The sequence below is a fragment of the Scomber scombrus genome, chromosome 4 (genome assembly GCF_963691925.1).
Source record: "Scomber scombrus chromosome 4, fScoSco1.1, whole genome shotgun sequence".
Lineage (NCBI taxonomy): Eukaryota > Metazoa > Chordata > Actinopteri > Scombriformes > Scombridae > Scomber > Scomber scombrus.
This window is the reverse complement of record NC_084973.1, coordinates 31,015,658-31,032,677: the sequence shown is the minus strand read 5'-3', so window position 1 is coordinate 31,032,677 and position 17,020 is coordinate 31,015,658. Positions and strand designations below refer to the sequence as shown.

The 17,020-nt window shown below is 44.8% G+C and overlaps 2 protein-coding genes across 2 annotated transcripts in view; one reads left to right on the top strand and one right to left on the bottom strand.

The window, feature by feature from the left end:
* The first annotated feature begins 427 nt into the window (after nucleotides 1-427).
* On the top strand, nucleotides 428-1,844 carry LOC133978554 (protein FAM163B-like). Its single transcript, XM_062416818.1, has 2 exons — nucleotides 428-520; nucleotides 1,401-1,844. Exons 1-2 carry the CDS (start codon nucleotides 428-430, stop codon nucleotides 1,842-1,844), a joined length of 537 nt encoding a protein of 178 aa, XP_062272802.1.
* A 9,234-nt stretch (nucleotides 1,845-11,078) lies between these two features.
* Nucleotides 11,079-17,020, bottom strand: part of LOC133979421 (ADAMTS-like protein 2) — an 8,723-nt gene continuing 2,781 nt past the window's right edge. Inside the window, exons 3-6 of the mRNA XM_062417932.1 lie at nucleotides 16,818-16,988; nucleotides 13,160-13,336; nucleotides 12,099-12,243; nucleotides 11,079-11,206 (exon numbers count right to left, since the gene is read on the bottom strand). Of these exons, the coding sequence (XP_062273916.1) occupies nucleotides 11,079-11,206; nucleotides 12,099-12,243; nucleotides 13,160-13,336; nucleotides 16,818-16,988 (621 nt within the window). The remainder of the gene's footprint in view (nucleotides 11,207-12,098; nucleotides 12,244-13,159; nucleotides 13,337-16,817; nucleotides 16,989-17,020) is intronic.

Below are 17,020 nucleotides of genomic sequence, written 5' to 3'. Positions count from 1 at the left end.
GCGAGTCATAAAAAGATGAACGATAAAAATCAATCAGCAATATTTTAAGTAATGGCCGCTGGCACGAGGAAGCAGTTTAACATATTGGAGCCGTACGGTCAAGTCGTAAAATTTTGCAGCAACATCGTTATTTCTCTTCTAATATCCTCTTCTTCTTCCTCTTCTTTTTTTATGTCGAACCAATTCACTTTTATCTCCCTCCCTTCCTTGACTCCACTTCCTCCTCTTCCTCCATTCACTACTTTTTCTCTCTTATCTTTTCACCTCTTCTCTTCGATCTCTTCCCTCCCTGCTTTGTTTCTTTTCTCTCTTTCCTTCTACACTCTGCTCTATTCCTTTGCTTCTATTCCTCTTGTTTCCTCCATCCTCCTCCTCTTCTTCCTCCTCCTCTTCCTCCTTTGCAGGCTGTTGATGGAGAGGATTTCGAATGTCAGCCGGGACAGTGGTCATCGCAGGTGGAATTCTGGCTACAGTCATCTTACTGACCATCGTCGCTGTACTGTGTTTATGTAGGTTGCAGGTATGATTTTTTTCACTATTTTAAACATATAGCGGGGGGGGGGTAGTATAATTAGTATAATTTCTAACTTCTAATAATCATCCACTGAATATGAATAAGCTAATATAAATATCTGAAGACTGTCCTTCCAAGAAAAACTAAAACAATAGATCACCCCCAAAAACATTTAAACCCAAACCATGATCTTTCCCTAACCCTGACCAAGTGTTTTTTGTGCTTTAACATTACCAGACTTTAAACCACAGTGTTGTCACATCATAAACAGTTTTGGAAAGCTCTGACAAATGCTGTTCTGCCGATTACTGCACCGATAGGGGCATCAGATTAGAAAACGCTCCCTGTTCTGGAGTCACATGGTCAAACCACATATTTTGCCATTGAGTTTGGAGAATTTGTTGGTCTGAATACAACAATCAAACTCACAAATTCAACCTAGAGCCTATTGATTTGTGGTGGGACTGTGATCCAACCTGATAGACTACAATGCTGCAAGTTTAAGCCTCCTGTTGTCCTCGAGTCAAGGAAGGAAGGGAGGAAGAAGGAAAGGAGGAAGAAGGAAGGAAAGGAGGGAGGAAGGAAGGAAGGAAGGAAGGGAGGAATAAGGAAGGAAATGAGGAAGGAAGGAAAGGAGGTTGATGTTGATGAGCGAAATGAGCAGGGCCAATGTTTACCTTCTCCCACCTCAGACACATCTTTTTGGGTCTTGTAATGACTAATTTTGGTTTGCTTTCAACACCCGTTCACCAGTTAATTCACTGATTCAGACAGGTTTCAAATCGACTTTAGGGTTATAGAGGTTTGCTTCTGCCGAAAAAAGATGTCCTAAATGTAGTCAAAGAATCTGACGTACAGGCCTTTCTTCCTGTGTTTGGTCCCACAGTATTACTGCTGTAAGAGGGAGGAGTCTGAGAAGGGGGAAGAGGAGGAACCAGAGCTCGCCACCATGTCGCCGTTCCGCCCCCTGGCTCTGTCAGCTCCTCCAACGCCTCCGACCCCGGAGCACTACAGCGACGAGCCCGACAACTACACCCCCACCTTCCTCACCGAGGCCAACGGGCCCGCAAGCTTCTCGCCGACCCCTCCGCCACGCCGGTGCCACCGTCCACACGCCTTCTGCCCGTCGTGCGCCCGCTGCTCGCTTCCTTTCTACCTGCAGCACCCGGAGAGGCTGTGCAACGGCGGCCGTAGGATCAGCTACAGGACTGTACAGCAGCAGGACCTGGAGCTACCCATGGACCTCGCCAGCTTCTACCAGAAGCTCAACCTGATCCGCTCGGTCACCATGAGGGAGGTGGTCACCAGCAGCGTCAGCACCGACGTGTAGGAGCGGGCGGGGTGGAGTTAGCGCTGCCCTGCTGCCTGAAGGAGAATTTGATATAAACAAACGGCTCTGACTCGGTGCTGTCTGCAAACACTAAATAAATGAATCTGTTACAGGAGGATTGTGCTGTGTGTGCAGCTTTAATCGGCTGTACTGATAAACTACAACACTGAGGGCTTTTAGTTGATGTAACACACCGTTGGGCAGCCATGTTGGAGATCTGCAGCCCTGGAGTAACTGCAAAAAGCTTAATGAGAGCTATGTAGAAACACTGAAGACTTGAACGGACTACATTTTGTCTGCTTTGACTCAACACTTTTGTCACATTACGTCCAACTGATTTTATGTATAAAGATAATTAGCTTTAGGTAGCAATAGGGCTGTCACTTTTTATTGGAAACAGTCGGTTAGTTTGCTAGTTTCACCCGAAACCATCTGATAAAGCAACCAGTGTAATCATTTCGAATTTAAAGCTGTTTCGACAAATTGTGGCTAAAAGGTTATTTACGTCGTTTAAACGAAAATGAAGCCACCTGTTAGCTTAGTGAGGCAGCGCAAACAAATGAAACAATTACATATTAAAGCTGGAGTGTGAGATTTCTGTCTCCCCCTTCTGGCAGTGAGAGTAAAGACGGGCCCTCGGATTGGCTGACAGAGACATGCAGCACGCTCTCATGTGCACAATGATTATCAGGCGCACAGAGAGGGGCTAGTAATAATTCATATGTTTTGATGGTCCACCAGGATTTGCCCCAGTATGCCGAATGGTCAGTAAACCACTGGCTAACCTGCTGCTGCGGCTGTAAAACTTGGAATAATTTGTTTGGAGCGTCACACAACCTCCATGAAATGACTTGTTTCACCATCCGATTTTGATCCAATCAGTCTTAAAACATTTGGAGGGTCTAGAAGTCTAGAAGAGCCACACCGTTAACAGCCAAACGGCCAGCACGGGAATGTCACTCCCTGACGCAAGATCTGGCGGTGATAGTCTCGATCAGCATTGTGTGAACTCGTTTGGTAAGGGCTTGAATGTAACGGACATTCATTTATATCCAAAGGTTCAACACTGCAGGTTTGAATCATCATGTATGAGAAGTGTGAACAAGCCAGATTCAGGAGGCTCAGCAGTAAATCTGACAGAGACTTTGTTTATACAGATGTGTTGGAGGTTAAAATCTGAAATCACCTGATGTTTAGGTGACTCCAGTCCACTATAAACAGGATGTTTGCTAAATGATGCTAATGGCTATTTAGTGGCTAAATACAACTCTTAAAATCTGTTGATGCTCTGTATTTTTCTTATTGTCAACAAATCCCATGATAACAACAAAACCAGCAATGAACTGATCTACTAAGAAGTTTTAATGTATATTCAAAGCCTGGTATATGTTATTCCTCTGTGTCATAGACCTCTGTTGTGTCTAAAACATAGACTGTATATAAGAAATGGACGTAACATCCGTGACGTCACCCATTGGTTTGTGGACTGCTGCTCGGAGGCCAATAGTATCGGATCTATCATGGATTCTCCTTATATGGGCATCAGGAGGAGCATGAGGCGCCCTCCTGAACCTGTGAACCAATCAACCTGTCAATCACGACGTAGCCACGCCCTAATGCATACCCTGCTTTATCGTCACATATAAAATCAGGGAGGCCAAAATGTCCCAAATGAACATCATACTGCATTGAAGAAGGCTTTAAACTAGCGATTGAGACCATAAACACATTTTGAAAACGTTTACTGAGGTTAGAAATCAAGTGAGAAGTTGGTGAATTCTCCATTGACTTGTATAGAGACGGAAGTCCTTTTGACACCAAAACGGTCGCCCCCTGGTGGCCTTTTGATAGAATGCAGTTTTAAGTTACTTCCGCGTTGGCCTCATTTCAGAGGACCGGAGCTCCCTACCTGATTTTGAATCCCACACACACACCTTCCTACTGCCAGAAATACTCACTGGATTCATCCACCGCTGAAAATAGTCCCAAACAGGCATCCTAGTCAGAAAAGTATTGAGAGATGGATTACACATTGTTGGTGTTAATATTTTCATGGGATTTGATGACCTCGAAAAAAAAATAACAGCAGCTTTATCCTTTAAGCTCTGAATCAAAGGACTCAACAGTCAATCAAAAGAGCTTTTTTTTGGTTGACTTTGTTTTTAGGAATTAATTATTTGTACACAACCAAATCTCCAACAGACCAATACACTCTGTTGCAGTACTGAATATGCAGTATATGTGCGTGTACTCTGACGGTATACTTATTATACTATTTATGCTGTATAAAACCAATCACAAGGACATTAACGCAGACAAAATGTTTTTTTAATGTTTATTAACGTAGGAACAGCTGTACAGAGTCCAACTGTTAAAATTCACCTTTATTTCTTTCACTGTGTTATTCCTTCACTTAACACAAGAGCCAAATATGATCTTTAAATGCTGTTTTTTAAGAGTTTATCATGTGTTGAGTTTGAATCTCCTCCTGAACCCTGAGTGAAGCTGCACAGGTGTTTTCACTTGTTCTGCTGATTACAGATTACAGATTCCCTCTCAAAGGTTTCGTGGATTTCGTTAAGCTTTATAGGGACAGAAATCACTTGTGTCGTGGTTAAAATAAACATTGAGAGCTAAAATTTGGATGCACTGATTACATTTAAGAGAAGAAATTACCAACAAATTCACACAAATTGTGAAAAGTGCACAAATTAATATTGTGTGCTTATACTTTAGTTTGTTTTCCCATCATATCTGTCAGAGATTTAGAATCACTGACTTCAAATATGCATCTACAATATCAAGACTTTTAACCCTCCTGTTGTCTTCGAGTCAAGGAAGGAAAGGAGGAAGAAGGAAGGAAAGGAGGAAGGAAGGAAAGGAAGGAGGGAGGGAGGGAGGGAGGGAGGGAGGAAAGGAGGGAGGAAGGAAGGAGGGAAGGAAAAAAGGAGGGAGGGTGGAAGGAAGGAAGGGAGGAAGGAAGGAAGGAAGGAGGGAAGGAAAGGAAGGAAGGAAGGACAGACGGAAGGAGGGAGGAAGGAAGGAAGGACAGAAGGAAGGGAGAAAGGGAGGGAGCAAGGAAAGGAAGGAAGGAAGGACAGACAGAAGGAAGGAGGGAAGGAAAGGAGGACAGAAGGAAGGAAGAAAGGGAGGAAAGAAGGAAGGACAGAAGGAAGGAAGGAAGTGAGGAAAGAAGGAACAGTAAAAACAGACGGGGTCAATTTGACCCGTGAGGACGACACGAAGGTTAAATAAAATATCATAATTTAATTGTGATAATTCACGATCTTAAAACTCAAAATGTTTGACACCAAAATGACTCAATAATTCAGAATCACCTGAAAACTATTCTTCATATTATTAATGAAATTAAAGTTTTTGATGTCAACAAATTGTATCTTAATATAAGAAATTCAGTTTTTGGGCTCAAGAATCCAACTAGTAAACTTTTTATCGTCTAAAATTTCAAGAGCAAATGGAATATTTTATATTAGGACATTTAAGAAAATGTTGACATCAAGAATTAAACTGATACCTAATTTTGCTCCTTGACATTAAAAATGCATAAAACTTAAAATAGATGAAATAGACGGAGCTTCTTTTTGACCCATGTTTGTGTTCACTTTGTGTAGATTTGTCAGCACTGGTTTATTTGTGTATTTAATGATTCAGACAGTAGAGAAACTGTCTGTGAGTGAATTCATGTTTACAGAGCGACAGAAAACATGCAGACAACATTTTAAATCAGTGATATTCAGTTTTCCACATTAATAACTCCTAAACAACTGATCAGATTTTTACAGTTTTTTTTTCTTTTATTACAGAAAGCGTATGAAACCTATGACCAAAATAATCCAACATCCTGTCATTGCATTACTTAAGGTGGATTTAGGCTTCTGCGTCGTTTACCTTTCGAAGTTCTGCGTCGAGGGAATGCGTCGTGTTTCGTCGCAGTGCAATTCACCACCAGAGTGGTAGGGGGATGTGCTCCTTTCCTGAATGGTTATCGGTGTCTCTAGTTGATTCTTTGTTTAGCTTCCGGCTTTTCCGGTCACAGTAAACAACAATGACAACCGAAAGAGAGAGGATCTTGTTGAAGTTGTTGAATGTTGAAGAAAATATGCTTTAATTGCACTTCTTCAATAAGACGCTCTTCTACTTGGTCCATTTTCGTTGTGTTTACTTCCCTGATCCAGTGGCGCGGTATAAACAGGCGACTGGAAGTTCACGATACCGGAAATACGTCGCTACCAAGCAAACCAATCACAGCCCTTGCGGTCTGCGTCGCCTCAACGCGTAGTTAGGATTTTTTGGAGGTGCATGTCAGGCGATGGCGTAGGGGTCGATGCAGACCCCTACGCCATCGTTCCGACGCAGAAGCCAAAATCAGCCTTTACAGATGTAATTGTATCCATTGATCCGCTGGGAATCACTGTTTTAAAGGCATTTTCTGAAGCATTCAACGATCTAATGACTGTTATTTCTGGAAGAAATTGATGTTGAAGTTGGAGTTCAAATCATATTTAAAGGGAGTTTTGCTCCTACGTGAGATGTCGAGCATTTATGGACATGCAAAGTAACTAACGGCACATTTTCTTATTCCTTAATGATAGTTCAGTAGATGAGTGTTTGGTATGTTTTACAAAACTTTACTTCACATCTGAAAAACTGCTCAGCTTCAGGAGTTGCAGCCCTTCGTCCTGAGATGAACATGGAGGAAAATATCTATGATAAAATAGTTTGCTGCTAAGAAGAAGAAGAAAAAAAAGGACATAAGCTCTGTTTGTTCTCGTTGACCTGCTCAGAAAAAGATGAGCAGGGTTTTTTTTCTGTCGTGTGTTTTTCTGTCTCTTTGTGTTTTTAATGAGTGTGTGTTGAATTGTGGTGATCTAACACTAATAATGAGTGGATCAGATGGATGAAACGGTGCAGAACCTGCAAAGCTCTAAAACACCTTTTATAAGAATGAATGCATGTTTGTTATTAGTAGTTTGAAACTGACACACATGCAGATAACTGAGAATACAAACCTACAACATGACTGTGCTCTGATAAGGATGGTAAATACTTAACCCTCCTGTTGTCCTCCAGTCAAGGATGGAAGGGAGGAAGAAGGAAGGAAGGAAGGGAGGAAGGAAGGAATGAAAGGAGGGAGGAAGAAGGAAGGAAAGGAGGGAGGAAGGAAGGCAGGAAGGAAGGAAGGAAGGGAGGAAAGAAGGAAGGAGAGAGGGAGGGAGAAAGGAAAAGAGGAAGGGAGGAAGGAAGGAAAGAAGGACAGAGGAAAGAAAGACAGAAGGAGGGAGGAAGGAAAGAAGGAAGGAAGGAAGGAGGGACGTAAAGAGGGAGGAAGGAAGGACAGAAGGAAGGAAGAAAGGGGTATGGAGGAAGGAAAGAAGGAGAGAAGGAGGAAGGACAGACGGAAGGAAGGAAGGGAGTAAAGAAAGAGAGAAGGAAGGAGGGAGGAAATAAGGAACAGTCAAAACAGACGGGGTCAATTTGACCCGGGAGGATGACAGGAAGGTTAAACTGGCTTTTTACCCTGAACGTCGTCTCCCAGGCAACGTACTCCCCAACATAAGATTTACTAATCAAATGTTTCAGGTTATAATTGATAGATGTTTGTCTTATTGTTATAGTTTCTGGATACATTTTGCATGTGACTGAAGAGGAAAGACATCCTGTGAATCTCAACTCAGGGCAAAAGAAGTCTCTGCAATAGAAACCTCCATCCTGTTAATCAATAAAATAATCAGATATGAATCAATAAGAGGTGTTTTGGAGCTTTGAGCTTCAGGTTTCTACACTAAGAATGAACCACTTTCATCATTCAGTGACATGAAGTCTTCAGTCTTCATCTGTTTCTTCTCTGCTTCAGTAGTCGATGTGTTTCTGTTACATCCTGCAGTTCAGTAGATGACCAGCAGGGGGCGTCAGCTGCTGCTGCTGCTGCTGCTGCTGTCAAACCAACATCTACTGTAGCTGCTCGCTGTCTGAAAGTGACTTCATTCATTTACAGTGTTAATAAAAATGATGCAAAAACTGTTTGGTGTGTGTGTGTGGTGCCTTCAGGGACAAACGGACAGAAACAGCAGAGCAGAGAGTTGATTCTGAGTTGATGTCTTTATATCAAAAGCAGCATCAGCAAGGAGAGGAGGTCATGAAAGATGTATATTCAGTTTGTAATACATGAATCACACTTCTGCATTCATAGCTGTGATTCACTGCCACAGTGATGTCAACATATGCAGAGACGCAACCTGAAGTTTAACCCTCCTGTTGTCCTCGAGTCAAGGAAGGACTTCTTCCTCCCTTCCTGCCTTCTTTCCTTCCTCCTTTCCTTCCTCACTCCTTTCCTTCCTTCCTTCTTTCCTTCCTCCCTCCTTTTTGTTCCTTCCTTCTTTCCTTCCTCCCTCCTTTCCTTCCTTCTTCCTCGTCCTTTCCTTGCTTCATTCCTCCTTTCCTTCCTTCCTTCATTCCTTCCTTCTTTCCTTCCTCCCTCCTTTCCTTCCTTCCTTCTTCCTCCCTTTCTTCTTTCTTTCCTTCCTCCTTTCCTTCCTCAGTCCTTTCCTTCCTTCCTTCTTTCCTTCTTCCCTCCTTTCTTTCCTTCCTTCTTGCCTTCCTCCCTCCTTTCCTTCAATCCTTCCTTCCTTCCTTCCTCCTTCCTTTCCTTCCTTTCTTCCTTCCTAATATATTATCAATATATTAATGTTGGTAATATATGACCATAAGTTGTGCATTCACAATAACAACAAAGAGGCCGATATGTTCATCTGAACTGTTATTTAATTGAAATACAAGTCAGTACCATTAGGATTTCAGTTTATTATCGTACACAATCGCCATACTTACTTTTTGTACAAAGAGGTATCAGTTATATAAAAACACAGTACACAAAAGTTAAAAATGAGACATACAGGTACACGTCTGAATACATTTCAGCCATACTTCAAGTGTCAGGAATCTTTCTGTCTGTGTTTTGGAATAACTCTGTCCTCCTCCGTCACACACAGACCAAAACTGGCATCAGTTGACCCGATGAATAACCATCGGCTGGCATCAGGAGCATCACGATAAATGAAAAAATGTGCTATGACTAATAAATATGCTTCCATGTCCTGCAGGCGTGCCGGCAGGGGGGGTGGAATGGAAATATATAAACATTTTACTTCCTGTTGGGCCATGCCAGACACCAAACTGAAACACAATTAAATAATATTTCATAAACAGTATCTGTATTAAATATTCTAGTCATGCAGTATATTCAGTTGAGAAATAATTTAATAGATCTTTTTCATTGCAGCGAACGAACGCTACAAGAGCGAGCTGCTAACTGGTGATAGACTCCACTTCACAACTCCACATGTTGTTAGAGGAACTGAAACTCCCAACTGATAAATAATCAATAATAGATGATAACAAAAAAACACAGGGTTTAAGGTTGAGATATAATGATAATCAGAATCATGGTGATGATGATGATGATGATGATGATGAGGAGGAGGAGGAAGATTTAAAGATGTGATGATGTGTGATGGTTTGAAGTGGAAGGGGGGGGGGGGAGCTGTGAGATAATTTTGGAGATCAGGAAAAGAAAAAAAACATCTGGATTTTTTGGTGACATGTTGGTTTTTTAACCCTCCTGTTGTCCTCAGGTCAAGGAAGGAGAGGAGGAAGGAAGGAAGGAAGGAATGAAGGAAGGAAGGGAGGGAGGGAGGAAAGAAGGAATGAGGAAGGAAAGGAAGGGAGGAAAGAAGGAAGGAAGGTAGGAAGGAAGGAAGGAAGGAAGGAAGGGAGGGAGGGAGGAAAGAAGGAATGAGGAAGGAAAGGAAGGGAGGAAGGGAGGAAAGAAGGAAGGAGAGGAGGAGGAAGGAAGGAAGGAAGGAAGGAAGGAAGGAAGGAAGGAAGGAAGGAAGGAAGGGAGGGAGGAAGGAAGGAAGGAAGGAAGGAAGGAAGGAAGGAAGGAAGGAAGGAAGGAAGGGAGGGAGGGAGGGAGGAAAGAAGGAGTGAGGAAGGAAAGGAAGGGAGGAAGGGAGGAAAGAAGGAATGAGGAAGGAAAGGAGTAAGGAGGGAGGGAGGAAAAGAGGAAGGAAGTAAGGAGAGAAGGAAGGAAGGAAGAAAGGAGGGATGGAGGGAGGAAGGAAGGACAGCAGGAAGGAAGGAAGGGGATGGAGGAAGAAAAGAAGGAAGGGAGGAAGGAAGGTAGGGGGGGAGGAAAGAAAGAGAGAAGGAGGGAGGAAGGAAAGAAGGAAGGGAGGAAGGGAAGGAAGGAAAGAAGGAGGGAGGGAGGAAGGAAAGAAGGAAGGAAGAAAAGAGAGAGGAAGGAAAGAAAGAGAGAAGGAGGGATGGAGGAAGGACAGACGGAAGGAAGGAAGGGAGGAAGGGAGGAACAGTCAAAACAGACGGGGTCAATTTGACCCGGGAGGACGACAGGAAGGTTAAGGTACTTGGATTGGTGCTGTTGTCATGGTTACGATACCCAGCTCTACTGCTTGATTGACATCTGCCTAACTCTTCTGTTGTTGTTTTTGCCTCCACTACAACACGAAGGAGGAGAACATAATTAAAGTTTTTGCTTCTCAAAGAAATGAAATATTATGTTTCAAAAAAATCAACATTTCTATGCAGGAAGCAGCGTCCGTGTTACTGTGAATAAAGAGTTTTTATAGGGACGACGCCAACTTCAACCTGAGTAGAGGTCTCATTAACCAGAATAACTGAAAACATCTGTGTGGCTTTTTTTGAAGCTTCATCAGGAAAAATATCCGCCTGAGTTGTTGCAAATTACAAAGTGTGGCTGCGATTACACTAAACTGAGTGACACATGTGCTTTTCGCTAAATTCTTTTTCTCTATTGATTCCAAATAAACCAGAAACACATCACCGGAAAATAAAAAAAGAAATTTAAAAAAGAAAACCAAAAAACAAACATGTCTTTTCTTTTTTTTTTTTTATAAGTGAGCGTTGTGGGAAACTTCTGCTTCTGTCTGATATCAGGAGGACCAGAGTGAATTATACACATCATTTCGACTAATCCGACTTCAAATGAACCCTCATAAATCCAGATTATTGGTGGAGTTTGTGTAACTTTAACCGTTCCAACTCTGACTTTCAGCTTCCTCTCATGATTCACAGTAACTGCAGTACCACGTACCCATTTGTTTCCTCATGCTGGAGCGAGAGTCGGGGGTGGAGAGAGAGAGAGAGAGGAGGGGGGGGGGGGGGGGGCGTCCTGGACTAGGAGCTGGGAGGTCGGATGGTGCGGCAGGAGTGGCAGCAGGCCTTGCTGTAGTACCAGTGGCTGCACAGGTTCACCTTCAGCGCCAGCAGGCAGTTGGTGGAGGGACGATCCTGACAGCTCTCATCTGGGACAGAGTCAGAGTCAGAGTCAGTCATGGCGGGGGGTTTACAACATGATAACTCAAAGAAAAGGAAGGAAGGAAGGAAGGGAGGAAGGAAGGGAGGGAGGGAGGGAAAAAAGAAGGACAGAAGGGAAGAAGGAAGGGAGGAAAAAGGAAGGAAAGGAGGGAGGGAGGGAGGGAGGGAGGGAGGGAGGGAGGGAGGAAGGAAGGAAGGAAGGTAGGGAGGGATGAAGGAAGGAAGGTAGGGAGGGATGAAGGAAGAAGGAAGGAAAGGAAGGGAGGGAAGAAGGAAGGGAGGAAAGGAAAAAAGGAAGGAAGGAAGGAAAGGAGGGATGAAGGACGGAGGGAAGGAAGGAAAGGAGGTAGTAAGGAAGGGAGTAAAGGAGAGAAGGAAGGGAGGAAGGAAAGGAAAGGAAGGACCGACGGAGGAAAGAAGGAAGGTAGGAGGGAGGGAGGAAAGAAGGAATGAGATGGGGGAGGAAAGAAGGAAAGGAAAGGAGGAAGGTAGGAAGGAAAGGAAGGAAGGATGGAGGAAAGAAGGAAAAGAGGAAGGGAGGAAGGAAGGAAAGAAGGACAGAGGAAAGAAGGAAGGGAGGAAGGTAGGGAGAACGGAAGGAAAGAGGGAAGGAAAGATGGAAGGGAGGAAGGAAGGAGAGAGGAAAGAAAGAATGAGAGAAGGAGGGAGGGAGGGAGGAAGGACAGACGAAAGGAGGAAGGGAGGAAAGAAGGAAGGAAGGGAAGAAAGAAGGAACAGTCAAAACAGACGGGGTCAATTTGACCCGGGAGGACGACAGGAAGGTTTAACAGTTATATTTCTGTAGCAGCAGGGATCAATATAAACCCAACAGCTGCTTCTCGTCTCTAAACCAGTTGAAGTCCGTCTCTGAGCTGTTACCTGGAGGCTCGGTGGGGCAGGGCTGCAGGGTGCAGGTCTGCTTGGCCACCGGTTTGGTGAGGGGGTCGCAGCCTCGGACCAGCTCCCTGCCTTGGTAACACTTGACGTCTCTCATCCTAACGCCGACGCCGCAGGTCTTAGTGCACTGAGGACGCAGAGACACAGTCTGATGAACCGGAGGTGCAAAGATGTTTTATTCATTTGTCCGACAGCAGCGACTTGAATAAAATAATAATAAAGAGGTATGAATGCAGACTGCAGAGAAGAGAGGGAATGAAACAAGATGGAGGAAGTAAACTGACCTCACATGCTAAATAAAAAGCCACTACTGACGGCAGTAAAAAGCTAAATTGATTTTTAGTTAACAGAAACACGGATATCATCTGTAGAGCTGCAACGACAAGTCAATTAATCAATTAGTCAATCAACAGAAAATTAATAAGCTATATTTTTGTCATTTCTGAAGCATTTTTTTTCTCAGTGTCTTATATGTGATAATTTAATGCTTTCTGTGTCATATACATAGACTGTATATAAGAAATGGACGTAACATCCGTGACGTCACCCATTGGTTTGTGGACTGCTGCTCGGAAGCCAATAGTATCGGATCTGAGCAGCGCCATCTTGAACATTTCATGTGCATGCTGGGAAAAATAAAAACATGGATTCTACTTATATGGGCATCAGGAGGAGCATGAGGCGCCCTCCTGAACCTGTGAACCAATCAACCTGTCAATCACCACGTAGCCACGCCCTAATACATACCCTGCTTTATCGTCACATATAAAATCAGGGAGGCCAAAATGTCCCAAATGAACATCATACTGCATTGAAGAAGGCTTTAAACTAGCGATTGAGACCATAAACACATTTTGAAAACGTTTACTGAGGTTAGAGATCAAGTGAGAAGTTGGTGAATTCTCCATTGACTTGTATAGAGACGGAAGTCCTTTTGACACCAAAATGGTCGCCCCCTGGTGGCCTTTTGATAGAATGCAGTTTTAAGTTACTTCCACGTTGGCCTCATTTCAGAGGACTGGAACTCCCCGCCTGGTTCTCACCTCAGACCAAGGTGTCGTGTACCATTTGAAACACGGCCTCTCGAAGCAGGTGTTTTCATCTTCAGGCTTCTCGCTGCCGCCGCACTCCTCCTCGTCAAACACCTGGAACTTTCCGCTGCTGATGCCGACACACATGACGTTCCTCCGCTTCACGCCACGACCGCAGGTGGTGTTACACTACAGACGGAGAACATTAAGTTACTGGTTCAAGATTTAAATTGGTTCATTTCTTACAGGAGAACTCAGCTGAGACACGGACAGACTGAACTTCAGTTTTTCATCACTAAGAAATTTTAACCTGAAGAAGAACAGAACAAAAAAAAGAAGACAGCATTTCAAGTAAAAATGTAAATTAAACAGAAAAGACACCTCTTACATGGAGCATTTTGTACTCTGAACCTAGATTATTATGGGATGTTAGACTCCCACAAGTGCTTCAACCAATATGGAAAACTTTCTCATTCTCAGCTGCATTCTTATGTAATTTCTGTCTACTGTATGTCTGTTATTGGTGAGACAGACAATTTTCCATCATGGTGTAAAATGAAGTTCTATTCTATTCTATTACAGGTAAAATCAGTAATACAATTAAAAGAAGCTGAGGTGTTCAATAAGAATGATTATCTTTCTCGGGCAAGTTTCTATCATGTCAAATCTGACTTTCATAGCTTACTGAAATAAAAAAGGAAACATTTTCTCTGGAGAATAGAAGCTGTGTTCAAACTTCAGATGTTTTTGAGACAAACTTATTTATCCTGAGTCGATCTGTGGACGATGACACAGCGGAAACTCATCTGATGAGTCACCTGAGCCAAATTTAAAAGCGGGGACTCACTGACGTACGAGTTGAATCATCGTCAGATTTAAGTTGGCAGACAAACTTCTACATAATGGTCTAACTTTTTTAATGAATGGGTACAGTTTCATATATAAATATCTTTAACAATGCAACGTTAAGGAGAGCTGTGATCAAAAAGGGGAAATGTAGTTTCTCCATCCATCCATCCATCCATCTTCTTTCCGCTTATCCGGGGTCGGGTCGCGGGGGGCAGCAGCCTAAGCAGGGAAACCCAGACTTCCCTCTCCCCAGCCACTTCGTCCAGCTCTTCCCGGGGGATCCCGAGGCGTTCCCAGGCCAGCCGAGAGACATAGTCTCTCCAGCGTGTCCTGGGTCTTCCCCGGGGTCTCCTACCGGTGGGACGTGCCCTGAACACCTCACCCGGGAGGCGTCCGGGAGGCATCCTAACTAGATGCCCGAGCCACCTCATCTGGCTCTTCTCAACGCGGAGGAGCAGCGGGTCTACTCCGAGCTCCTCCGGATGGCCGAGCTTCTCACCCTATCTCTAAGGGAGAGCCCAGCCACCCTACGGAGGAAGCTCATTTCGGCCGCTTGTACCCGCGATCTCGTTCTTTCGGTCACTACCCAAAGCTCATGACCATAGGTGAGGGTAGGAACGAAGATCGACTGGTAAATCGAGAGCTTCGCCTTTCGGCTCAGCTCTCTCTTCACCACGACGGATCTGTGCAGAGCCCGCATTACTGCAGACGCCGCACCGATCCGCCTGTCGATCTCCCGCTCCATCCTTCCCTCACTCGTGAACAAGATCCCGAGGTACTTGAACTCCTCCACTTGGGGCAGGATCTCATCCCCGACCCGAAGGGTGCACTCCACCTTTTCCGGCTGAGGACCATGGACTCGGATTTGGAGGTGCTGATTCTCATCCCCCTCCCTGAGCTACTACCTTACCCCTCCCTGAGCTACTACCTTATCGTGGTGGAGGGGTTTGAGTGTCCCAATGACCCCAGGAGCTCCGTTGTCGGGGGCTTTAAGGGTCACCCAAGGCAAACAGGTCCGGGGGGAGGGACCAGACAAAGCGTAGCTCACAAAAACCCCTTATGATGATTAATTTAAATGGAACCTCGTTTCCCCTGCCCGGACGCGGGTCACCGGGGCCCCCCCCCTGGAGCCAGGCCTGGGAGGTGGCTCGATGGCGAGCGCCTGGTGGCCGGGCCTGCACCCATGGGGCCCGGCCGGGCACAGCCCGAAGAGGCAACGTGGGACCCCCTTCCCGTGGGCTCACCACCCGTAGGAGGGGCCAAAGGGGTCGGGTGCAGTGTGAGCTGGGCAGCAGCCGAAGGCGGGGACCTTGGCGGTCCGATCCTCGGCTGCAGAAGCTAGCTCTAGAGACGTGGAATGTCACCTCTCTGGCGGGGAAGGAGCCTGAGCTGGTGCGCGAGGTTGAGAAGTTCCAACTAGATGTAGTTTCTCATGTATTTAAAAAGGGCGGCAACTATCAGTTATCTGGGTTATTGATTAAACTGTCAGTATTTTTTAAGTAATTGATCATTTTTTTGTCTATAATCTGTCAAACAAAAGTGAAATCTGCCAATCACAGTTTCCCAGAGCCCAACATTGTCAGGGCCCGTTAGTGCCTGTTAGGGTTTTAGTTGATTTTCTGTTCTTGTTGTGCCACTTCCTGTTTTATTTTGAAGTCCTTGTCTTACCCCTGTCTTCCTGTCAAGTTTCCCGCCTGTGTGATTGCTTTCCCCTCCCTAATGTGTTTCACCTGTGTCTAGTTGTCTTCCCCCTCCTTGTGTATTTAAGCCGTGTCTCCCCTCCCCTCTGTGCCAGATCGTCTTGTCCTTAGAGTCAGAGTTCCAGCGTATAATTTCCTTGAGTATTTCCCTGTGTATGACCAGCTTTTGATCCGTGACCTAGATTATAGCCAGCCGATTACCTGTACCTTCGCCTATTCTACTGCCTGCCTGGTTTTGACCCCTGCCTGTAATAAACGACTCTGATTCAGCCTGAGCCCTTCGGTTCCTCGTTTCTGTCCCGATCTGTACCTGATAAACATGATGTCTTGAAATGTTTTATTTTGTTGGATTTGTTTGTAGCAGCCGTCCAAACCCAAAATATATTCAGTTTTACGATGATATAAAACTGAGAAAAGCAGTAAATTGTCACAGTTGAGGAGCTGCAACCCAAAGAAAGTTGCACAATTCTGCCTTAATTACTAACTTGAAATAATGAAATCACATTTCACAAGAGTTAAAGAGTATTTTTCTGTCATTAACCCTCCTGTTGTCCTCGAGTCAAGGAAGGAAGGGAGGAAGAAGGAAGGAAGAAAGAAGGGAGGATGAAGGAAGGAAAGGAGGAAGGGAGGAAGGTAGGAGGGAGGAGAGAAGGGAAAGAGGAAGGGAAGAAGGACAGAGGAAAGAAAGAACGGAGGAAGGTAGGGGGGAGGAAAGAAAGAGAGAAGGAGGAGGGAGGAAAGAAGGAAAGGAGGGTGGAAGGAAGGACGGAGGAAAGAAGGGAGGGAGAAGGAATGACGGAGGAAAGAAGGAAGGTAGGAGGGAGGAAGGAGAAAGATGGAAGGGAGGAAATAGAGAGGGAAGGAAAGAACAAGAGAAGGAGGGAGGAAGGACAGACGGAAGGAAGGAAGGAAGGAAGGAAGGGAGGGAGGAAGGGAACAGTCAAAACAGAAGGGGTCAGTTTGACCCGGGAGGACGATACAAAGGTTAATATCATCTGCATAATAAACATTATTAAACTTTATTCTCCGGTCTTTCCTGATTGAAATTGTCTGAGGCCTACTGATATATAAAGTGATGTCATGGGTGATGTCATGGGTGCAGCTGTGTGACGACGCCTCACCCGATCCCAGTCCTGACTCAGCCAGTGAGGAGAGCAGTCTCTCTCCCCACAGGGATGGATGGGTAGCGGCTTGTCCTCCGCAGAGCACTGGTTCTCAGGAACCACGCGACCCTCCGGAGCCTTACAGTACACATGACGCACCATTTTCCCCTGACCGCACGACCCCGAGCACTGCAACGACAAGGGGTCAAAGGTCAGAAGGG